This window comes from Lutra lutra, chromosome 8, assembly GCF_902655055.1.
Source record: "Lutra lutra chromosome 8, mLutLut1.2, whole genome shotgun sequence".
Classification (NCBI taxonomy): Eukaryota; Metazoa; Chordata; class Mammalia; order Carnivora; family Mustelidae; genus Lutra; species Lutra lutra.
Window position 1 is genome coordinate 102,833,872 of NC_062285.1, and position 24,698 is coordinate 102,858,569.

Consider the following 24,698-nt stretch of genomic DNA (forward strand, 5'->3'; position numbering starts at 1 on the left):
GGGAGCCTGCTTTCTCCTCTCTCTCTCTATGCCTGCCTCTCAGCATCCTTGTGATCTCTCTCTCTCTGTTTCAAATAAATAAATAAAATCTTAAAATAGGCTTTGGGAAAGATTCAAATGTGCTCATTGATCATGTTGGTCCAGTTTTACCAATACACATTTACAGACCAATTTTCACACCATACCCCTGAAAAATAAAAGGTTGGTCAGAGTCTTTGATAAAGAACTAAAAGTTTCTGGGGAAATAATGAAAATATTCTGTGTATACTTAATGTTCCTTTTCTACCTGAGCCAGCTAAATGTGCAGGATAATGCAGTATTCTTTGCAACTTATGCAGGATTGAAATGTTTGAGAAAAGCACGTCAGTTTCCAGGATTTAGTAAGTCTGATCTATCCGATCAGAGTGGAGTCTAAAAAAAGTCATACCAAGCCTCCGAGTCTGAAGTCCACAGGTTGTTGTTTGTAACAATCTTTAGAGTTAGATGCATCAAAAGAATTCTCAGTCTTTTGTTTAACAGTGTGCTCACCACCCTGGGTCATTGTGCCTTTCTGAGGAGCTTGTTAGAAGGGCTTCTACAGCCCCCCACTTCTAGAGAGTCTTTTTCTTTAGGGTCTGGGAGTCTGCCTTTTAATACTCCCAGGTGATTCTAATGCAGGTTGTCTAGGAACCATGCTTGAAGAGAGGCGTAACCACCAGCCAAAGTGGGGAGGGCAGACAGGTAGGTGGGAAATGCTGCTGAATGCCATCTCTGCAGAGGTAGAACCCTCACTCTTGAGGCACACTTGCCAGGTTAAAAGAGATCTTTTCCAACAGCCGTGTTGTAGACATTAGCCTCATAAGTCAATTGTGTAATGGGGTGGACTCTCTTTAACCACTAATGTGCAGATAGGGGCCTAAAATGACTTTCTACTATCTGAAATCACAGCAGCTTCTACAAAAGGTTACCTGAGAGACACTGAACAACCAAATCAAGCTGAAGTTTTATTTAAAATGTAAAAGAAACAATTCTTGACAATGCTAATGAATAAAGCAGAAGGATACAGTGCTCTCTTCCTACTAGTCAGCCAGCCTGTCCATGTACGGGACAACAGACAGTACTTAGGCGCTGGCAGAATTTCACAGTAGTTTAGTGTTAGATGATCTGGGCATAAATGATGTCGGAATTCTCAGTGTGTGATCTCGGTTCCGGGTTTACACCTTCACTGAGCATGAACAAGGGCTCCTGCTCCTTGGCCATATCCAAATCCCTTGGGCCCGAAGTTCTTTGCATAGCATCCTATGAAGGAAAAGGGAGAATTAGTGGAAAACCATTATGCTTTGCCAGCATTGCTTTAAGATCCATGAAGGGACAAATCCTTAGAAGTTAAAAAAAAGTTTGGCATGTCCAAAAGAGTTCATTTAAGATCTAAAATGAGTGGGGCGCCTGGGTGGCTCAGTGGGTTAAGCCGCTGCCTTCGGCTCAGGTCATGATCCCAGGGTCCTGGGATCGAGCCCCGCATCGGGCTCTCTGCTCAGCGGGGAGCCTGCTTCCTCCTCTCTCTCTGCCTGCCTCTCTGCCTGCTTGTGATCTCTCTGTCAAAAAAAAAAAAAAAAAAAAATTAAAAAAAAAAAAAGATCTAAAATGAGTGATGTAGAGGCACCTGGGTAGCTTAGTCGGTTAAGCGGCTGCCTTTGGCTCAGGTTATGATCTTGGTCCTGATATCAAGCCCCACATCAGGCTCCCTGCCCAGTGGGGAGTCTTTTTCTCCCTCTCCCTCTGCTGTTCCCCTTGCTTGTGTTCTCTCGCTCATGCTCCCTCTCAAATAAATAAAATCTTTAAAATTAATGAGCGATGTAGTAAGTATTTTTTTTTTTTAAGATTTTTATTTATTTATTTGACAGAGATCACAAGTAGGCAGAGAGGCAGGCAGAGAGAGAGGAAGGGAAGCAGGCTCTCTGCTGAGCAGAGAGCCCGATGCGGGGCTCGATCCCAGGACCCTGGGATCATGACCTGAGCCGAAGGCAGATGCTTAATCCACTGAGCCACCCAGGCACCCCTGTAGTAAGTATCTTACCACTAGCTACAAAGGCAAGTCCAAACATTCTGATTCCACAGTACTCAGCTCACGGTCCCACTTGAGTTACAAGCATAAAAATCAGGCCGGGCAAGTGACATACTTATTTATTACCTTCATATATTCATATGCTTTGCTGAACATGTAAATTTGAAAGAAGACTCTTTATAGTGAGGTTTTTTTTCCGTCCTATTTGTTGGAGAATTGGAAATGACCAGAACTTTATTGTATCATCTCCAATTGTTCTGTGGTTCTCTGTTCCTTATAAGCATCTCTAAGAGCCTTTATTTTTAAAAAGCCAGTGGCAATCCCACCCTTCTGCACTGTCACAGGTTTTGTTTTTGTTTTTTATTGCTGGTGACCCTGAACCAATAACCGGTGTGGGATATTCAGATGGACAGTAGTAACAGAAATCAATTTTACCTTTACAATAGATTTCACCTTCTTTCTCAGTCAGAGTTGTGGATTCAAGACTCTTGCCACACTTGGCACACCGGAAACAGTTTTTGTGCCAGGGCTGGAAGAGACAACCGAGTAAGTGTAAGAGGTTGGTTTCTTACAGTAGTTTAGATGCTGCAGCAAACGGCTCGCAAAGATCAAGCCAGCTGAGCCCGATTGCTGTGGTTCAACTCCAACAAAAAGCCTGGAACGGGGCCTCCCCGGACCTCCATTCTTGGTCACCTACAAAAGGTCTGGGTTCAGTCTTCATTCACAGAAGACCTGGGCTGTGTCCCCAGGAGTGGTCTCAGACCTTGCCGCAAGCACAGGGGTCTCCTTCAGACACTCCCTCTTTGGTGGCTGAGAGCAGCTGCAGCTCCAAGGGGTGACGTGTTTGAGTAACGGTCTCAAATGCACACAACAAACGAGCACTGTTCCTGACACTGGTTTCCCACTACCTGGAATAACCTGCAGAGTCCAGGTTTGTTAGCTGTCTGCCTTTTTAGTTAACCTTCAGGAGCACCCCTTATGAAAACAAGTTTCTTTCCAACACAGATGTGATCTATCAAGTAAGGGCATCACTTCAAAAAGTTAACGACTCAGATGGAAATCTAAGAAAAATGAATCCAAGGCATACATTTATTTATATAAAAGACAGAGTACCTGAAGGGGATGGGAAGAGGAAAAGGGAGAAAGGGAGCAGAGAGGAGTCACTCACAGCTGGCAACTCAAGACAGAACTTTACCTTTCCAGCTCCAATGATCTTCTCAGCAGCATACACGGAATCCCCACATCTGGAACACTTCTCAGCACCTCCGTATTTCTGAGCAAATTTAGAAGTGTTTGGATTTGTTGTAGGCCTGTGAGGTTGAGCACTTGCAGAAAGGGGGAAAAAAATTAGGCAAGATTTAAAAAATTGGGCAAGATTTACCGAAGGCCCCTGCTAAGCCCACAAGGCAGGTGCAGCCAGAAGCTGGGACTTTACTGCTAAACTGTCCCACAGCCAGCAGCCTTCACTGAAATGACAGCAAAGAAAGGAGGACTGAATCTCAGGTGCCAGCCAGCTGGTACTTCAACCTACTTATGGACCCATTACAGCCCCCAAAAGACAGAGGAGTCCCCAAACTTAAACATCCGAGTCTAAACTAAGAATTTACTGAATCCCCAGTGGCTTGCCTGTTCACTAAACAATTATGCTTTGCTTTATAAAAACCTACAGTGGGCATATTTTTACCCCATATTCATATTACTCTTCACTGGAATCCACCACTGGAATCACAGCTAGTTTTTGTTTTTTGTTTGTTTGTTTGTTTGTTTTTTAATCAGAGTTTGCAAAATCACTGTGAACCTAACCAGTTAAAAGTTTCTGCAAACAGGTCAGTAGACTTAGGTAGTCATTAAAAAAGTTAAGCATGATTTACAGATTAATTTCCTGGTATATCTTAAGTAGGGGAAAGTGTGAACAAACTGCTTTCTTCATGGAATAATATTTCAGAAAGTTTGCTTATTACCGTATGTTTACTTTTTCTCTGGATAGTTATTTCTGTCACTTGTTTACAGTCACTGGGTAAACGTTTTTCCTCGCTTTCTGTAATTTCCCCCTTCAGTATGTTGGTGTAGCTACTCTGCAGAACACTGTTGTGGGCTCTGAGATTTAAAGACCCCCTCAAGTCTCACACGTCAGTTGAGCAGATAAGAGGACAACAGCAGCTCAGCAGATGATGCAAGTGTCCCATTTTTTCCTACTGGAAAAACAGGTGTTTCTTTTTTCTTCCTGACTATAGTTTAAGTTACATACATATTTAAAATAAAAAGTTAATTTAGAAATACTCCCTTTTCATCAAATGATGTATTCAAACTCTTCACCTGTTTATCTTCCATTTGTTCATCTCCACTGTATCCACATTTGGGCCATCTCATGGTTTGCTACCCTACCATGTGACGGTTTCACAAACAGAATTTTTTAAATCCTCTTGGCTATGGCCACTGGAAATTTTATTTTGAGCAGCAAATACCAGTGCATTACTGACTCACAGTATTGGTATTTCTAATTGTCACTAAGATATGCACATCTTTTTTAAAAAAAATCTCTACAACCTACTGTATATAGTTCCTTTTAAGAGTGATCTTTAGGGGGTGCCTGGGTAGCTTGGTGGGTTAAAGCCTCTTCCTTCAGCTCAGGTCATGATCCCAGGGTCCTGGGATCGAGCCCCGCATTGGGCTCTCTGCTTAGCAGGAAGCCTGCTTCCTCCTCCCTTTCTACCTGCTCGTGATCTCTGTCTATCAAATAAATAAATAAAATCTTTAAAAAAAAAAAAAAGAGTGATCTTTAGGGGCGCCTGGGTGGCTCAGTGGGTTAAGCCTCTGCTTAACCCTTAAGCTCAGGTCATGATCTCAGGGTCCTGGGATCGAGCCCCATGTTGGGCTCTCTGCTCAGCGGGGAGTCTGCTTTCCCCCTCTCTCTGTGCCTGCCTCTCTGCCTACCTGTGATCTCTCTCTGTCAAATAAATCTTAAAAAAAAAAAAAAAAAAGATCTTTAAAGGTGTATTCATAGTGATATCCAACATTTGGAGTTAGGAGTTTCCCTGGAAAAATTTCCAGCACATTCTGTTAATAAGAACTTAATGGAGATCTTCTCCTCTCTCCCTGCTAATGACATCACAGGGTGTGGATAACTTAACCTCATGATAAATGAAGAAGTAGGGGCTCAGAGAAACAGTAAATTGGTGAGTCTGAACTGAAAAAAGCAATTGTGCCTCAATGAAATGTTCCTGCCCACACAGCACCGTCTCCCCAGGAGATCCCTGTGAAGATATATGGTCCCCATACGTTATCATTACCATGTCCCACAGGCTGTTCCAGACCACAGTTGCTCCCAGAATTCAGTCACTGAGAGAGGCTTCTGGAAAAGGAATTCTCTACATCTGGTCCTAGTATGTGGCCAGCTAAGATGGGGAAGAGGCAAGGGCCCAGATCGACAGGCCAGCACAGAGGGCTTGTCAATTACCGGAGAATGTGGAGAAGCAGGAGGAGGTCAAGAGAAGGGTCCACTGGTCTTTGTGACTTTAAAACTATGGCCACAATCACTGATTGACTTTTGGGATTATGGATGAATTTGGTTTCGTTTGGGGAAAGGGATATAGATGTATGTGTTTCGAAAGATTTGAAATAAAATCTTAGAAAACGAGAACGGATTTTAACAAACTGGAGAAGAGCAGAACAAGAACAATGAACTTCAACAAAGACCAAGGTAAGCTGGGCTCCCACAAGTGATGGCACGCAGTGTTGAATGAGTCAGCCCTTGTACAGCTGGTGCACAACAAGACACCATGGCTCTGAAACTGAGTGTGGAAAAAACCCAAAGAACAGACAGGTAGGCCTCAGTGCAGTAGAAGGAGCACAGGTGTGGGAGCCAAATGGACGTGCAGTCAAATCCTGGCTGTGTCACTTACCTGTGGGACCTGAGCCTTCCTGTCCTGTCTATAATAAAATACAAAGTTTCTAAACTCAGAGTTACTGTAAGGATTATATAAAATGAACATAAATGTTCAGAGACAATAGACACAAATTATTTCAGGCACACCAAAATACACTGTGTTTAAGATTGTAAAATTGGGTGTTACACTGGGTTGATTTCCAACCAACTGATTTCCAGGCTCTATGATTAACCAGCAATGTGACCAAAGGCAAGTCACTTCATTTTCATTGTCTAAATTTGCTGAGTAAGATGGGAAACCCTATCTTGTTGGGTTGTGAGGATTATATGCGGTAACATGTTAATACTGCAGAGTGGCCGGCTCCCAGGGCATGATTAATGGTCTCGTCCAACAAAAGGCGATCTTACTGGAGTATCACCCAGTTTTGCCCTCTTCAGTATAAAATGGATGTGAAAAATACGAAGTTCAAATAATGGAATTACAGGGTTCAAATAGGAATTAAGAGGAAATTCCAAATGAAAAAACTATGCAGCCTGAACATGAAATACTAAGTGAAGTTGAGCAGAGTTACACCTTGCTATTTTGGTACTGGGAGCTTTTAAAATTTAATACTCATCTCTCAATCAAAAACAGGAAATAATTTCCATTTTTAAGTAAGAATTTGTAGGAGAAAAATAATTGCTTGGTGAACTATTCTTACATGGAAGGAGTGACTGAGGACTTTTCACTGACTGCTTAATTGCACCTGAGAAATGCATCTTATGATTCAGATACGACATTTCTGTATCCTTTGATTTCATGACATATGGTCTCCAGAAACAGTGTGAGATGGAAGTAAATACAAACCATGTGCTTTTGAGAACATGACTTCTTGATACATGGGAGGCAGCTACAAAATCAAGCCTAGAAATCACTGGAATAATGAGAATTTTGCTAGGTCCCAAACTGTCCATTTCATGCTTAAAGAACAGTCATTTGTTTATACTAGAAAACTGGAATAATTTTTTGTGCTTATTTTAAGCTAAACATCTGTTCTGTCCCAGGCTCCTGTTCACCAAGTAACATCAATTGTTATGACTCCTTTCTGAAGGTAAGAAACAGGGTCCTAACTTACCTCTCTGGCTTGATGCCCAGCCTCTCACCACGGTCCATGTTGAGCGTGCCAGCGCCCTGGCCATAACCATAGCCTTTGGGCCCATATTTCTTTCCGTAGCAGGATTTGCAGTAGATCTCCTCATCGTGAATTGCCACTGTTGTGCTATCTAAATTTTTCCTGCAAACCACTGAGGGGGAGTAAGACCTTTAGAACCATGCCAGAGATGCCTTTTTCCTTAGAACAGTGGTGGCCCTGACACGTGGTCTACAAGGTATAGGCTCTCTCACATTCCTTTTCTCCGGCAGTTTTCCAAACACCAGAGATGGCATCTGGACTGGGTCAGCTACAGCTGAGGATGATCTGCCTCTCTCCATGGATACAAAGAAACACACCAGAATTTTTTAACATCCTGAAGCCTCAAACTTTTCTACAGACTTGGCCTCTCTGGCAGGAGGGAGAGAAGTTTCAGAGATGGCTATAATTACATGAACAAAGGGAACACAACACTTTGCTCCCAACCCTCAACACACAGTCTTTTCCCACCTCTTCCTCCTAATATTGCAAAATCACAACCTAACAAAGAACAAAAGGGTGGCTGAGTGCCTTGTGGGAGTTGGCTCTGCAGCTCTCCTCCCCCAAAGAGCACCCCCCCCCCATAAAAACGAATTAAATCCAGAATGGTTGTTTTCATCACGAGTCTAGATGGAAAAAGTATTACTATTTCATCTCGCCACCAGCTTCTCCAGCAGTGATGAGTGTCTGAAAATCATAAAAGTGGTCTGAAGTCTGCATTTGTATTTCCCTTCTGTCCCCAAGGAGAATGCATTCTTTCTTGATGGTTTTCTTGCCACAAGACATTTCCACGTATCCCACTTCATAAAACTGCCAAATGTCATCATGTTTTACCCAGACATTATTTCACTTTCTAAAACTTCACTAAGGCTTGAGAAAAAAGGAAACTGTGAGGGAACTTGCTGGTAGCATAGCTGGGCAGCTGGAGATCCAAGATTAGTGGACAAGGGGATTGGTTCCCTCCTGTTTCAAAGGGTGTTGGGCGGGGGCGGGTAGGGAATGCAAGGAGGAAGGAAGGACAGAAAGACGGCAGGGAGAGGCGACTAGCTGGCTGGCATAAAGCAGTTAAAATTACAACGTTTCTGTTAAGACTGCCGTCTTTTCAGAATGACATCATCTACTCGGGAACCTTGCTTGTTGAGGTTCAGGCACTGAGATACATTTGCTGGAAGACACCATTCACCCAAAACCATACATTGCTGAAGAACAAACACCCTTAACAGAATACACAGAAATACAAAACGGTTTCAAAGACCACATATCTCTTAACCAAAGCAAGTTCACGGACACTACTGTCTTACTATCCTTCCTTCTTTCCTCCTCTCTCTTCTCTACAGTAAAATTCTTCTAGGTTTACACGCTCTTCTGAATTATATTCATAAGAGGCTTTAGTCAGCAGAGACCATACTCAGTAGTAGTAAAATCACCAGTAAAGACGCTTATATTAAGTAAACAGTGACTTTGTTACAGTAGAGACACTATCACGGCTTAAAGTAGATGAAACTAAGAACAGTTTCTAAAGTATCTGTATTTCTTCTTTGTTCACATACTCTTGGTTTCAAACCTGTTGAAAAATAGATTCCTTAAAAAAAGAAAAAGTAACCTCTAAGAGAAAAAATGCTTAAAGCAGACCTGAGATGTGGTATCTATTATGGGGGCGTACACAATAAATATAGGTTATATTTTTATTCTTTGTAACCATGACTTTCTGTTGTGTCTAGTTGCCCGCAGAACAGCTACACTATAAAAAGGTCCCAACGCACTGAATGCTGGTGCCTCGAGGGAAAAGGACAACTAACCCCACTTACTATGTGCAGTTTCTAGCAGTAATTCCCACTGAGCAGGACTACAGATGTGTCTGCACGTACGGGTGGGTTCGTCACGTTAACAAGTCCCCCATCAAAGAAAACTGTGTCCTTTGAGTCAGAAGATGACGACTAACAAAGCTCTCTGCGGCGGCTGCTGACAGCTTAGCAGTCACGGGAGGGGCGTGCAGGACGAGGGGCCTGTGTCTCATCCTGTCTCTCTCACTGTCCCCGAGGTACTGTCTTAGGAGGGAACAGGCGTGTGCTTCATGCCCTACTTCCTATTCTAGCAGACACTGACAGTTTTCCAGGCAGAAACAGTAATAATCCCCAGCTTACTTTGATGGGATTTTCAAACCCTACGTTCCTTTCCCTCAATTAGGGTGTCAATAACCAGAAATGACTCTGAATTTTCACTAGCAGAGAAGTTGGGAATTTCACTCCTAGTCACTGGATTTCAACGAATCGTGTGCCAAAAAGCCAGCCAAGGACTTTCAAAGAGAAGGGGCCCCGCTGGGAGGAGAAAGCTGGGGTGGAAGAGGAGCCACCCGCTCACTCCGAAATCAGAGCCCAGCCCTTACCATGTGCCAGAAACCGGGCCCAGTACCAGATGATGAACAACACTGAGCTCCTTGCTGAGCAGGGGAGACCACAGGGAGAACGAGGAAAATACAGTAAGGGCTCAGTGGAGGGTAAGAGCAGTGGGGGGACAGCCAGGCCACGTGTGGTGGGTCACCCCGGCCATCCTTGCCGCCATGCCGAGCCCTCATGCTGTCCAGGACAGAGCAAAACCCGCTGACACTTCTAAGATAATCTTTGTTAACACCACAATGTCTCTCCTTAAATAGTAAATGGAGGCTTTTTAGGACATGTGGGTCCCGTCAGAGGTCGAGCACCGGGAGCTACTTACTGCACAGAAAGCAGCAGCGGTGGAAGCTTCTCCCGTCGCACTGCACCTCTTCCGCGTGGTACACGGTCCTCCCACAGGCCCCGCACTTGTTGCCACCTCCCCAGACGGGCATCCTGAAGGAAAGAAGGATGCTTGAGAATGTCCCCATACCCTACGAGATGTCTGACAAGCTCCCGGGGGAAACCGCTCTGATCCCATCTTGAGAGGCCCACGTTCACCCCAAATCACCTCCTCTAATCGCAGCTCTTTCATTAGCAAACTCCGGCTTGTGGGGCACAAGCTGTTTTCCTGCAGGACAAAGGAGGGGCATTCAGAACCGTACAGGTCGCCGGGCACAACCCAGACAAGGCCACCAGCGTCCTGGGAGTTAAGAAGGACGGTGGGAGTGGAACAGCCCTCTTCTTAGTGATGGGTTCTGAAGACTCCGCTGAAGCACACACACTTGGGAGAGGTTCTTGTTACACGTCTAATTCCTTTTAACATCACCAGATTCTTAACATGCACCAAACACAAGCTGCGACACTTTGGAGAGAGAAGACAGTGCTGAGTTGCTGTGCAAGAACGAGTTCTGTATTTGTCCGCTGGAGGTAGGCAAAATTACAGCATCGGTAATTGGGTTTGTGACTTTACAACAGTATGCGTGGAGCCTTGCTGTAACCACAACAAACAGCCCTCCAGATGGCTAGGACTTAGGTTTCTCTGCTTCACCCCAGCCCAACCAGGGGTTGTTTGCCCCTCTTTGATAGGCCTGTCAGTCCATGCAGAACACGCTACCGAGTTCCCTCCCCGGCAAAAGGGAACCGTCTGCTGAGTGCATCTGAGCGCCATGGCCTGCCTTTATGGGAGAGCTCCAGGTCTGAATCCTGCCATCTTGCTAGGATGTGGGGCTAGTGTGCCCTAATTTCCCTCCTCAATAAACCAGCCCACCTGGCCGCTGTTTAAAATGCCCACTTGGACAAGACCAGCACAGTCGGCTGCCCCTGTGCTATAGAAAGTTGTCCTTCAAGGGTGGTGTCTAAACACACAGTGAAAGAATTCCTTTCTTCCGCACCATCATTTCCAGGCTTCCCTTCTGTCAGTGGTATTTGCAGCCCTTGGTGGTGAAGTGTCCTTGGAGGAGATGCACGCCTCTCTAGGAAACAGCTGGATGAGAGAGAGAGACCTCCTTCCTAACTCGGCTGTGGCTGGCTAAATAAGGGAAGAGGAGGGCTGCAACGTAATCCACAGAGGAATCTTCAGTTCTTAAAAAGGAAGGTGGTAAATTCCCATCCTCCAGCCTATCTTACAGTGTTTAAATGATCCAGAACCCAGTGACTCCCTGAACACGGAGATGAGGCCTTTCCACAAGCACGTTGTAAAGAATCAGTCATTGTGTTGGCCACATTTCTGAACATACGGTGTTCTCTTGACCCTCTTCTGGTCACACCTTCCCCCAGGTTTTCTCCAGGAAAGCAACCATCTCTTTCTTGGTCCGTGCGCTTTAGAGAACTATTTACTAAAACGTGGTCTCCTGGTGGTGGTCCACCATGCCTGGTGGCAAGTCAAGATGAAACTCAGGTGAGAATTTAGAACCTTTAAACAGTTTTATGCCCCAACAATAAAAGCATGATCAGTGCACTCATCTTGTTCAACAGCAGAGAATCAACCTGTACTTGGAAATTAAAAGAACGAAAGGTCCTCTGCCAGACAGTTTGAGAAACACTGGTTAAAGGGTACTGACTGCCCTCAACTCCAGGGCTGGGCATGTGACTCGGTCACAGCAATTAAGTCACTGCAGCCCCTACCCCCCATCACAGTGACTGATGTAGGAATGGGCACACAGGTCAGTGAGAATTAAATCCCAGGGCTTTGGTTTAGGACTGTGGGTGCAGGTGTGGAGCTGCAGTGGCTGTCTCACCATTGCAACCAAAGAACCTAAGAATGAAGGCAGCACAGAAGATAAGAGATGGAGAGACTAGGTTTAAACACTTTTTGGCTGTGTCTCATCTTATCCTGGGCACTCTGTGAGCCAATAAATTGCCTCTTCAAGTGGTTCAGAACGGAGCTCCTGTTCCTTGAAACCAGCACATACAAAGAGACCTGACAGATACGACTAGTTATCACTAAACTGCTGTTCTCAGCTTACAAAAGCCCACTTGCTTATTCAGACAGGACATAGGTAACTGCAAGGGTCCACCAACATCACCGGCTACTGTGAAGGCATCCATAGAGGATCAACAGCTAGCAACAATGGAACACATCTGCAAGCTTTCCTTTAGTAGTTGCATCAATCAGTTACTCCCTGGAGAGAGGTGCTCCACTGTTGAACTCCACAGTGAAATCTGAGCCTGACTGTCTCAGCCACAAAGCCCTGGCTCCCTCGGCCTTCCCCTGGCTTGAGTCCGGAGTGCAGTTAGAACACTGACTTTGCCCCCATGGCTCCACATTACCAGAGTCCTGGAATCCTCATAGAGGTCATAGACATCTGCTGGAAGCACCCTCGTGATTCCAGAGGAAACCTAAAACCAAATCCAGGCACCCAGATAATGACCTGACAATTCCTTAAAATTGGATCCCAGGCATCAACAGCCCAGCTGGTTTTTGAAATATTTTGTGACTGTCAAGGCATTTCTCGTATCAGAAAGTGTACTATTTAATATCAATGTGTATTTTACATTTTCACACCTATTTACTTTGGTGCTGTCACCAGGAAGGAACCAGATTTCCATCAAGACTAATGCTCTCTTGGGTTATCTTTGAATAGCATTTAAAAGCACATTTTTCAAAAACAAACTCATCACTTTGTTATTCTCTACCAAACAGCAGTTTGGATTTTTAAAAAGGGAAGATCTTTCCTTTATGTAATTCACAGTTACTTCAATTCACTTCTTATAAGTCAAGTCTGATTTCTACTGCCCATGCCACACCAGCCAAATGAGTCCCTTTTCAGGAAATATCCATCAAAGTGCTACAACATTCAGCTTCTATGTTAAAAGCCTTTTCCCCTCCTGGATGAGGACCACATCTCTGTCTTCCCCATACCATCTCCCAGAGCAGTTGGCACATGTCAAAATAACTTCTGTTGTTTTAAAGAATTCCTCCTTTTTCAGCTTGTCTGTACAATTCCCAGTCCAATCTTACACTGATCAAGACAAAGGTAGCACTGGTCGTCTTCTCTTTGTCACATTTTTGGATTCTAAGTAAAATTTCCAAGTCATTAACATTTTAAAAGTTCCATCCAATTTCAAGGCTTTCCTAAGGATTTCTGCATAAATAGAGCGTCCTCAAAAAGCTTCAGCTGGAGTTATGCTTTATTTTTTATGCTGGATACTGAGTAGCTGGGTGTCCCTTACAGTATTCTCTATTTTGTGTATCTGAAGTATTTCAGAATGGAAAAAAGGGAGGGAGGGAGGGAGATTGATTGGTTGGTTTGGGTAGATATGGGTTAATATCACTGTTAAAATGGCTGTGCAACCTTGGGCTTAGTTTTCTCATCTGTAAACAGGGAAAGGTAGTTCTTTCCACCCAGCAGAGATACTGTGAAGATAAAAGAAAGTGAGCAAATGTTTTGGCAGACATCAAGTGACTGTGAGCTTGAAAAGGGTGGTGGTGGGAGGGGTGTCTCATACTGTCCATCCTGCTATAAGCGCTCCAGTACAGAAACCCACTACAGAAGGGCATAGCTCAGAGCCACAAACAGGGTAAAGAAAAAACTTAGGTGATTAGTCACTCCTATACCTTCTTTGGGGACATAAAAACACACTGCAAATACAACACTAGTTCCATTTGTGGGGCCTAAGAAATGAAGTTCAAATTTACACTTTGAGGGTGAACCCCAATGGACTTTCCTGAATTTGGCAGGAAGAAGTGTGATCATCTTCCATTTCTGTCACTTGGCATGGCTATGCGTAGAAAAGAATTCTAAAGCTTTGTGGTTCCTACAAGCCTTTGGCTGCACTACTCCACAACAGCTGACATTAATCACTGCAAACTGGATTTGCACTGAGCAATCTGGGCTGCATGCCTTTCCCTGATCCTATGCCTTAATTTACAGAATGGTGAGAGGAGAAATGAAATCTCACTTTACACATAGTGCGCAAAAGAGGCCAAACACAGGCTTATTCTTGTTTCTCCGTCTGTTCTCTGATTTTCAATGTCTGAAAGAGTTCTAACACTAGGATTTATCCACTGTGTTAGATTAAAAAGCTTGGTTTACAGCTGAACACCTATATCCAATTTCTCTTTGCTGCTTCTCCCCAGGCAAAGACACCACCCAAAATTTCATAAGACTTACCCCGGGAGAAAATTACTATCGTTCAAATCTGAGTCACCTTGTGGTAAAGTTACTTCATCCTCTAGATAACCAACAAGAGCTGCACAATGGCCACATGCATCATTCTCACACCACCTGTTCTGCATTTAGCATCTTATTTTAGAATCTGTCTTGAATCCACCAGTCTAGAGTCTACATGTCGCCACTTGTAGTGTATTTCTGCTCTGATATTAGAGGTTTGGAGTGATTTCGTCTCTAAACCCAAATTCTAAATACTTCCAGAAGCTCTGACATTTTATTACTACATACAGGGTTTTGCTATTACCCTAGAATCTGGCTAGAATCCAATTTCTCGAAAGATTTACTATAAACCAGTTTCATCTTGAGACATACCCGGAGGGATCACTAGTGAAAGAATATGTACATTAAGGGGTGCCTGGGTGGCTCAGTGGGTTAAAGCCTCTGCCTTCAGCTCAGGTCATGGTCTCAGGGTCCTGGGATAGAGCCCCACCTCTGGCTCTCTGCTCGGCCGGGAGCCTGCTTCCCCTTCTCTCTCTGCCTCCCTCTCTGCCTACTTGTGATCTCTATCAAATAAATAAAAAAAATAAAAAATCTAAAAAAAAAAAGAATATGTACATTAATTGCATTGTCCCGAATTACAATGATTTTTAATAGAGTTTGAGAGTGGTAATTAATTGGAAATTAAGCATTACTCAATGCCCATTCTAAAAATGTTTCCTTCTACTTAACCAAACTATCAGGTTAGTCTGTTTCCCTTATCTAAGTGAGTACTACTGAAGTAAGGATAGACTTAATGTCTCAGTGATCAGCTTCATGTTCCATCCCGCTCCTACCAAAGCCACATCTTCAAGACAACTCAGCCTAAGGGTGAATTAAGAGCATGGATGTTGGAGTCAACAAAGTCTCATTTCCTTCATATGTAAGATGAGAATAATGTGCCTTTCCTACAGAATTGTTAAGATAATGAGATGAGAACATGCTTATAGGAGGCACTCAATGTATGATGATATACTCAGTATACTCAAGGTAGGATGTTTTGTTATCAATCCTGATCTCCCACTCATCTCCTATAGCCACTCCCTCATGATACCCCTGATCCCTCCCCATCAGGTGAACTGACTTTCTGTCCTCCCTCATCCAGCTAAATCCTAACTTCTTTTCTGTATCACAAGTAATTCTTCTAGGGTAGGGGCAGCTAATAAACAATGTACAATGCTTTCCCGTAAGAATATTTCACTGAGTGTATTAATCCAGCATTTCATCTCCTGGGTTAGAACTGAGGCTGAAATGGTTGGTTATAAGGAAGGGGGCCTGTTCCTCGGGGAATTCTGCTTGCGTGGTAGAACGATGGAAACCAATAATGATGCTACCATAGAACCTGTGACACAGAGGTACAGAGAAAGGGATTTGGAACATCTGCATGGTCTACTTGTATAGCGATGGCAGAAACCATTTCATTTTGTAGATTTACTTATAGTGGGCTCCTGGAACTGTGTTTGAAAAGACTCTGAAGTTCCGTCAAGATTCTGCATTGAAGATGGCTGTGATTACACATGTCTGCTATGGGAACTGCGGTGCACTTGCCAGCTTTAAGACTTTCCTGGTGTAAAAGAAAGAGTGTGGAACTTAGATAGAAGGTTGAAACTCAGTCAGCAGCTCTGCTATCTTGGCCAAATTCCTTAACCTCAACTTCCTCCACTATACCTTGGAAACGGATGACAACTCTCTCTCACCGTGTGGTTGGAGGATTTAATAAGATAACGTTTGTGAAGTACCTGGCAGAGAGCCCATACTCCACAAATGCCGGCTTCCTTTGCCTTTAGCAGCACTGTGGGGCCTGAATCTGGCTACAGAAGTTCAGGTGTTAGGTGACCTGCTGAGGTCACTGACCTCCAAACACACCAGTCTGGGCTCCAGAACCACAAGCTGTCCCCCAAACTCCCGAATCTGATAGAAGGGTTGAGACCATCTCAGATCACCTGAGAATGATCGATCCTTGAGTTACCGAATTACTTGTACACAGGAATGCTTTCTTCTCTGACCAGTCTTCATGGCTCCAGCTACCAGTGAGAAAGTGTCTTCTATGGGCCTGTCTCACACTCAAACTGCTACTCTCAGCAAAAAAGCTCTCTACCACTCTTCTCCGTTGCCCAAAGTCTATCCTCACTACAGAGGAATCCCTCTTTCTTGTCAGTAAGTTCTCCTATGTTCACCTCAGCCTCCCCATTAAGTACTAATTCTATATCCTGTTTCTACTTTTGTCTTCAACCTGAGGTACAGCAAAATCCTTGACACAGATTTGGATACTACCTGCCAAATCACATATTGCAATTAGAATGCAACTGGGCTATAAATTTGGTCACCATAACTCCCAGCATCTGCCACAGCAATCTACAATCTGTGCGAACTGCAAGATACTTAATTATTCAAATAATTTAATGTTTGTGCGATTTTTACAGGGAGTCAGACCAGGGTTTATATGCCAAGACTACTGCTTATTTGCCAAATGATGTGACATTGGTTATTTGATCTGCTAGTTTTCTCATTTTAAAAATGGAGAAAATGCTTACTTATTTCATAAACCAGTTCTGAGATTAAACAATGTATGGAAAGCATTCAGAATGATGCTTGCCACGTGGTAGGTAATAATAATTACAAGTACTTATATAAAGTTTATTATATATGTTACTTATATGAAATAGTTTACTTCTTGTAACTTATTTAACCTTCATAATGACGACGGGAGACATTATCATTATATCCATTTTATGGGTAGAGAAGCTGAGGTATAGAGACATCAAGTGGCTCATAACTGTGACACCAAAACAAAATTACCCATTCAGTTTAAAAATCAATACCAATAAAATTCAAATAAGCTATAGAGTTTGTTTCACTGATGTTTTGCTAAAAGTAAACCACTGTTGGCAACCAAATACACAGTTCTGACTTTTCTGGTTTTGGCGCGGGTTCTTTTAAACTGGGCATTTCTTGTACTATGTGAGGATTCGAGTCTCTCTACACTTTTCTTTCAGAAGTACTGTGAAGCCACCAACAAACCTTTCTTCTAGGGAGCTGGGAAGCTATGTAGCCGTAACGTATTTATTACATGGCATCTAGCCTCTTTTTATTAGTGAAGGACAATTAGTAATACCGTTGGCACAACGAGACAGTAAACAAAAAAGCAAGGACCCTGATATCCTCTGCAAATGATTCACAAGGTACTTCTATTGGTTCTTCCCCTTGACTTACACCAAAACTAAAAATTTTTAACAATCAGAACCTGTGCCAGCTTCCTCCACAATCTAGTCTGAGAAAACTCCAACTCAGGGTTCTTCAAGTGCGACCAGTTTCCTTGAAATACTGGGGACTGGTGAACTTGGTACCATGGACTTTATTTTAGGCACTTAAAAACATTTTGGAAGAGGGCTGCCTGGGTGGCTCAGTGGGTTAAAGCCTCTGCCTTTGGCTCCAGTCATGATCCCAGGGTCCTAGGATCAAGCCCCGCATCCAGGCTCTCTGCTCAGCGGGGAGCCTGCTTCCTCCTCTGTCTCTGCCTTCCTCTCTGCCTACTTGTGATCTCTCTCTGTCAAATAAATAAATAAAATCTTTAAAAAACAACACACACAACATTTTGGAAGAGGGTTCAGACGTTTCACCAAATGGCCAGAAGGGTTCACCACACAAAAACAGTTAAGAATCACCGTTCTGGGTAATCAAGGCCCCAGGGTGTCTAAAGATCCCCACCCAACAGAACTCCAGGGATGCCATGAAAATACCAGCCCAGGACAGGACACAGTGCCTGGAGGAAACCTGTGAGCTTCCCCTCCAGGCAAGGCCAGTAGATACTGTTCAGTTGGCTTTCACTGAGAACCACTTCCCCATATATTCAACAAAGTTCACAAGAGCGTCTAAGGACAAGGAATCCTTCCCTGGCTGAGCTGGGCTTTGTTCAAGGATCAAGATCAACGTGCCTTATGACAATCCTCATGTATATGCTATTACATCCATTTTATAAGATGGAAGTAACAGGTGAGAGAGTAAAGTTACTTGCCCAAGGTCATCAAACCAATGGGAGCGGAGCTGCAAGAGACTTGGGGGACAGGTCAGTTCTGCCCTTTACAGCAGGCCATGACCCCTCCCCCACTAGGAAGCTTGCTCTCCCAGCTCATTTCATTTAACTCATCCTTGGCGGAGAAGAAAACTTAAAGGCCCACATCTCCATGGCCACTCAGTGGCAATGTTGAGGCCGAAGCTAAGCTTTTACAGCTCATCCATTTATTTCCGTTCCCTCGATGCTATGCCAACATTATTGCTGTTTTAGTATAAAATACAATTTCCTACAAATCCAAGTTATTTGGCAATTTCATCAGACCTTTAATGAGTATTGCTTTCATCACAGTATTTAGTGTATCAGTATTTGTATCAATATTTGAATACATTTGGAGGAATTCATTAAAAATTTATGATCAAAAGCTTAGATCAAATCTGCTAATGTTATCTATTGCCTGAGTCCAATGAAATATTTGTCCCCCACAACTGCAGTCTTAACTCCTTCCTTTCAATTAACCAATACTGGCTCTGGCCCAGCTGTGTTTAAGGCACCCAGGCAAGTATACTGTGACTCTCAAAGACTGATGAGATGCAGATCCTGCCTCTCGTATTTTCACTCTAAAGGAGTGAAGAAAACTAGAATCCGGAGTAGAAAAAACACTGAGAAATATTGATCAAGTACCAGCAGCAGTCAACCTGAGAGAACAACGACAAGAGATAGTGAGGGAGGAACATGGTGGACTTCATAAAATCAGTTACAGTTTGGTATGAGGTTTTGAAATTACGTGATCCATTTCAGGAATCCATCACCCATCTCTTTCCTGAAAAATCTGAGTCAAATTATAGACAAATTTGTGGTTGTCCTATTTGAATTCTTGGCATTTCATAAGTAGAGCTTTAAAACAGGTTAATTAGGAAAGGACTAAAGAGACCAATTTTACTGCCTGAGTTAAAAAAAACTACTACCCCAAACTAAAAGATTTTCTATATTGAAAGCACATATAAAGTGAAAATGTGCTTGTCTGCTGCCTGCAAATAAACCAGATTAAACATTTTGGGTAACTACTTAAACAAATATCCTTCAACAAACGTCCGGGCTTGGTGAAGGGGGAGGAAGGTTGAGTGTCTCCGGGCTTAGATACCCCCTCCCCCAAGGGGCTGCCTACGTGGAGCTTTGGAACTCAGGATGTGACTTTCAGGACCTGTTGCTGAATTTCACAACCAAGCAATATGGCTTTCCTGTTTGTACCTGAATTGTAGAAAGTTCCGGAAAAAGCTAGGAGTGATCGACCTGATGTTTCACTGCTGTTCTTCAACATTTAAATTTCAGTGCTTGGTGGGCAGAGACCACCAAACAATGGAGATGCCAGCAGCTCAGTACCGCAGCAGAGGAAGGCTTCTGGACTCGCGGTCTGTGGAAGCCCCCACCTCACTCCCAGGACTCCCAACGAGCCCTTGGTAAGGTCGCCGTCTGCGCAGCACACTTCGGGCAGAGGGGACCCCGAGACTCGGATACCGCCCTCCCCTTCGTGGAAAGAGAACCAGCTGCTGGAGGAGGCTGCCCAAAGCTACTAAAGGCGGATTAGCAGCAACGCGAAACTCTCGGTCCCGCCTCTCTCCCAGAGAAACCGGTCTGGAACAACCCGCAGGAAGGTCACGCACTATTATTTATCTGCCCTAAGGGCCCGGGATCCGAAGACAGGGCGGGGGCAGCTGCGGGGAGTGGGGCAGGTGTGCGGAGGGGTTCTGTAGGAACCCGCACGCAGGGGTGAAGAGACTGGCGGAGGGGCGACAACGGGAGCCCCGGAGGGGGGATGTCAGAGGAGATGGGGGACGGACGGTAGGACGTCCTGAGGACCCCGGGAGACTGTGTAACCTCCCTCCCCCGGGTAAGTGGAGGCGCCCCTACCGCCACTACTCACTTGAGTCGGAGGCCGACCACGCACCGCCAGCGGAAACCGCAGACCCAGAAGGAGCGCAGCGCGCCGGCAGTCGGGAATAGCCGAGGAGAAAGAGCCCGCACCTTTTAAAGACTGCCTGGTGGGCGTGGCCTGTGGGTCCCGCCCCCGCCCCACCCCGGCCCACCCCGCCCCGCCCGGCGGATTCCTGGACCGGCTCAGGAGGGCTGGGGGCGTCTAGCGTGGGGGCTGCTCGCGGCTTAGCTGCTGGCGGGAGACCCGGAGACAAAGGGCAGAATCCCGCCTCTTCCTGCTGTTTCCCGCCCGCTTGGCACCTTCCCACGTCCCTGGACCCTCCCGCCGGCCCTATTCCCTCTCCCTCCCCACGGGACCGGGCAGTTTCCAGAAGTGATTAGCAGCTGGGAAAGGAGGCTGCCTTAACCTACAGAGACACCGTGAGACTGTCCTGTCGGGGAAGAGCCCCCGCCGCCCTGAAACGTACCCTTCTCACCGCGGGCGCCAGTTCTCCCTCAAGAGGTAACAGCCCAAGGTCGAGGAGGCTCCCACAAGTAGAGAAAAGGCCAGATCGGGGCTTTCCGCCACCCTCTCCCCTGCCTTATCCTTATATGTACACTCAACGTGATTAACTTCCCCAGTGAAGAAACATTCTCGCTCCCATTTCCAGCTTCTGGGAATCCACGACCTTCCTGTTCTTAAAGAGCAAAATATCTCATCTAGACTAAATAAATGACGTTACGAAAACGCCTCATTCCCCAAGTGTGTTGAGGGCATGGCTGCACAGGCTGCTGGGGGGAAGTAACTGAAACCCAGCCAGAAAACAGGGCACCTAAGGGTCCAAGGACGCCGGTGACAACGCAGGGGACCTCATATCTGAGCTGCAGGGTGACTTATGGTTTTAGATGGTAAAAAAATAAACAATACTGGCTCTATCCGGTTCACATTCTAGGCCTACTGATGACCTCTGTGCCAGAAGCCACGATCCCTAAGAATTGGTACATGGGAGAAAGGGGAACTGGAAAAAGGCTGTTACTAAAACTATTCCTCCATCCACAAATGCAATAGCTTGCTCCCTGGTCCAGAGCTTCTCAACCTGGGCACATGACCTTTGGGGCTGGGTAATTCTTTGTTGTGGGGGCCTGTTCTGTGGATCCTAGGATGCTTCCACCCACCAGATGCCAATATGGTCCCTCCCTCCACTTTGTAATCTTTGACGATTACAACCAAAATATGACTTTGCCAGATGCCCTCGACGGCAGAGGGCATTGGTTGAGAACCACTGCGCAGGTTCACATCTGCATGACCACTTGCAGAATTGGCTGCCGGTATTGTGCTGGGGCTAATCCAGCCTAAACTCACTCCAATAGCAGCTGTATAGTCTCTGTCCACCAAATACCGTGCAGAAACACATCGTGGTGATGACTTTTCCTGATATTGTGGCAGGAGTCTGGAAGTACTCCCACCTGCTGTGAGCTTTTCTAAATATGGGCAATCCATATTTTCATGATATCAGCTAACATAAAAGTGACATGACTCCTGAGGCTGGCAGGATGGTTCTGTCCTCAGATTCTAGGTTCACTCTAGTTCTGTTGCTTAGGATACTTATTTTTTCTTGCATAGGTTTCTGTAATGTTTCTATTGAATGAAACTCTGTGAACTTCACTGCTGTGCTGATTTTCAGCAAACCGTTGTCCTTTCTCCCCTACCCTTGGGTTCTTCTTGATGTCTCTGGGACCTGATCTGTTTGCTTTCTGAGGCTCATGTTGTCCCTAAATTTCACAGCCTTATTCTATTATTTGAAGTTAGGCTCACTTCTAACCGAAAAGTATTTCTGTTTTCTGTTCCTGTTTGTATTTCTCAGTGTATTTTACAGTGAGTCTGGGGATAATGTGCATGTGATTTTGAATAAATCCGTATTTGTATTTAATTATCAACATTTTAATAAGGATTTTACTTCCCTTTAAAAAGTGTTGACCCTTTTCCTTGTAAATATTAAGAAACTATTTCAGATGATTAGAGAGAATAGTGCAAAGAGTAAGAGTATGAGCTTTGGAAACAAACTGATGTGGTTTTAAGATACAACCCTGCTTCCTAGTAGCTCTGGGAGCTTGGCCTAATACTTGACTTCCTCACACCTTTCTCTTTATCCGTTAGATGATGATAATACTACAGAACTCATAGGATTGTTAGGAGGATTAAATCAGATTATGTATGTAAAATGCCAAGCAGAGCCCCTGGCTCATGGTAAATTCTCAGTAGATGATGGTTGTGATGTTAAACAAAGCTATCTTGATGTCCTTTTCTGCCTTGAGAAAGAAATAGAAACTGTGTTTTGCTGAGCATTCATCTTATGCTGTCTACTGAAAGGTTCTGTGGTAAGAAGATATTAAGTGTTTTTCTAAAATAATTAAGAGCCTTCCAGTAGAAAGTAAATTGTGTGCCTGGGGAAGAGCTAGTGGGAGAAGAATAAGCCCTTCTGATATTCCATATGGTCCTAGTCTGACCCCTTCCATCTTATAAGAGGCGAAATTGAAGGTTAAATGTGTCGAGCAGGAGGTTTCTTTTTCCCAAGAAATGCACATTATACTTGTAACAGCTCCTTCATTCTCTGGAACCTATTAAGCAATTTCATATGAAAGTTCTTCGTCAAGGTCACTGTCCTAAGGCAAGTTGAACCAAGGTTGCTTTTCTTCATGACCTTGTGCTCAAGTTCAGATTTTTCAAATATTTTTATTATTTTTATTTCATGTTACTTTTTCTTAACAAAACTTTGAACCAGATGAGTGTGAATATAAACATAGGGCCTCTTTGTTTTATTTTAGAGCAAGGATTCCTTCCCAGAAGCCAGCTAGGCTATGGTGAAGAGGAATTTTTTTTTTAATATATGTGAAATAAAGGAAAATATAAATTTTCACTTTGCGGGGCACCTGGGTGGCTCAGTTGTTAAGCGTCTGCCTTTGGCTAGGGTCATGATCCTGAGGTCCTGGGATGGAGCCCCACATTGGGCTCCCTGCTCAGCGGGGAGCCTGTTTCTCCCTTTCCCACTTTCCCTGCTTGTGTTCCCTCTCTTGCTGTGTCTCTCTCTGTCAAATGAATAAATAATCTTAAAAAAAAAATTCTCACTTTGCTAATCTATATGCTTAATGATAATGATAATGATAATAATAAGAAAAAGAAGCAGCTGTTCCATCTTATTTTTTAGCCAAGATTTAGCAGCAGTGGTAGGAATTAAAAATTACTCAACCCTAATACTCTATGATGCATTTTCTGGCAGAGAAAAGAATCATATAAGTTACATATGCTTAAATCCTATTCTTGATATTTGTCATAGTTTTTTTTTTTTTGAAACTTATTTGAAACTCCCACTTCATTATAACTTGCATTATTTCTTACCCTTCTTTCTCCAAAGAATACTGTTTCCGGGGTGCCTGTGTGGCTCAGTTGTTTAAGCGTCCAACTCTTGATTTCAGCTCAGGTCATGATCTTGGGAGTCTTGAGATCAAGCTCCATGTCAAGAGTCAAGCAACATTCTCTCTGCCTCTCCCTGGGCCCCTCCTCCCCACTCATGCTCTCTCTCAAACAAACAAACAAACAAATGAACAATAACAACAAAAAAAAAACCAGAATGATTTCCTTCAATGCTATCACTTCTGTTACAGGATTATTGATGTTTTCTTTTCTCTCAGAGCTCTCTAGCTTTTCTAGCTAAGCTTATGCTTTCTTATTACAGTGGCGTTTTCCTAGCTGGACAAGTGTGAGAAATATGGTTAACCTTAATCTCCGAGACAGTCTGTTCCATCCATCTTCTCTCAACCTCATGAATGCCCTATTTCACTTCTCTCCTTTATGTTCAGTTGGTGACCTCCCCTCCTTCATTTGCATTCCCAGCCACAGCCCACTTGCTCAGCCTACGTAACCAGCTGTGTTTTCTCTCATGTTTATGCTTGGCTGTCCCCGATGATGTCGAAGGAAGAGGTGGTTCTCCAACCCCTTACCAAGAATGTCCACTCCAAGGGTGCGTTTGATCCAATTGTTGGGCATTTTTAGTTACATTCTCTTGCTCTTCAATTCCCCAGTCTCTAGAGCCTCCTTCGTTTTCACATTACAAAACAGCTGCATAGCACGTATCCTAACTTCTTAAACTTCCATGACTTTTGTAGTAGGTATTGGAGGTGGCCTCTCCAGCATCTGTTCCTCTTTCCCAGAGACCTGGGTCTCTATTTGGCATCTGTGTGGTTTCAGGGATTTGCCTCCATAAGCCCTGGTTTGGGGATGGACTACTGGAGCCAGTCAAGGCCTTACAACCCAAACCAGGCTGGGAGTGGGCATCATGTGTGACCTGAACCCATCCTATCAGAGTAAATCTCTGAGCTCTGGGGGGTGCTGACACAGAACCATGCCTACTTGTTCTGGAAGGTTCTATGTGCTGACATGAGTCCCAGAGTTGCTGCAATCATTTTTGCTGGAAAGAAGCCCATGTGAGAATGATTCAACACAGAGAGGACAGAGAAATGGAGCTGAGCTCTGAACAAAGTGCTCATGAAATTTGCCTACCTGCAGGATCTTTTCATCTTGGGGGCAAATGAATTCCCATTGTTGTTTATTCCATTTTGAGATGGATTTTCTGTTACCTGCAATCAGGACT

At 44.3% G+C, this 24,698-nt stretch overlaps 1 protein-coding gene across 1 annotated transcript; it reads right to left on the reverse strand.

Moving 5' to 3' along the window:
- Positions 1 to 970: 970 nt before the first annotated feature.
- On the reverse strand, positions 971 to 20,213 carry CSRP2 (cysteine and glycine rich protein 2). Its single transcript, XM_047742165.1, has 6 exons — positions 20,060 to 20,213; positions 9,815 to 9,927; positions 7,046 to 7,214; positions 3,240 to 3,369; positions 2,480 to 2,573; positions 971 to 1,278 (listed from the first exon to the last, which is right to left on the reverse strand). The coding sequence occupies exons 2-6, from the start codon at positions 9,924 to 9,926 to the stop codon at positions 1,202 to 1,204; spliced, it is 582 nt and encodes a 193-aa protein (XP_047598121.1). The 5' UTR covers position 9,927; positions 20,060 to 20,213; the 3' UTR covers positions 971 to 1,201.
- Positions 20,214 to 24,698: the final 4,485 nt, after the last annotated feature.

Coding starts and splice junctions, on each gene's coding strand:
- CSRP2 (XM_047742165.1), bottom strand. CDS start 9,926: ATGCCCGTCTGGGGAGGTGGCAACAAGTGCGGGGCCTGTGGGAGGACC. Junction 7,215..9,814: donor CCGCTGCTGCTTTCTGTGCA/GTAAGTAGCTCC, acceptor ACTCCCCCTCAG/TGGTTTGCAGGAAAAATTTA. Junction 3,370..7,045: donor CTGGGCATCAAGCCAGAGAG/GTAAGTTAGGAC, acceptor CCTTTCTGCAAG/TGCTCAACCTCACAGGCCTA.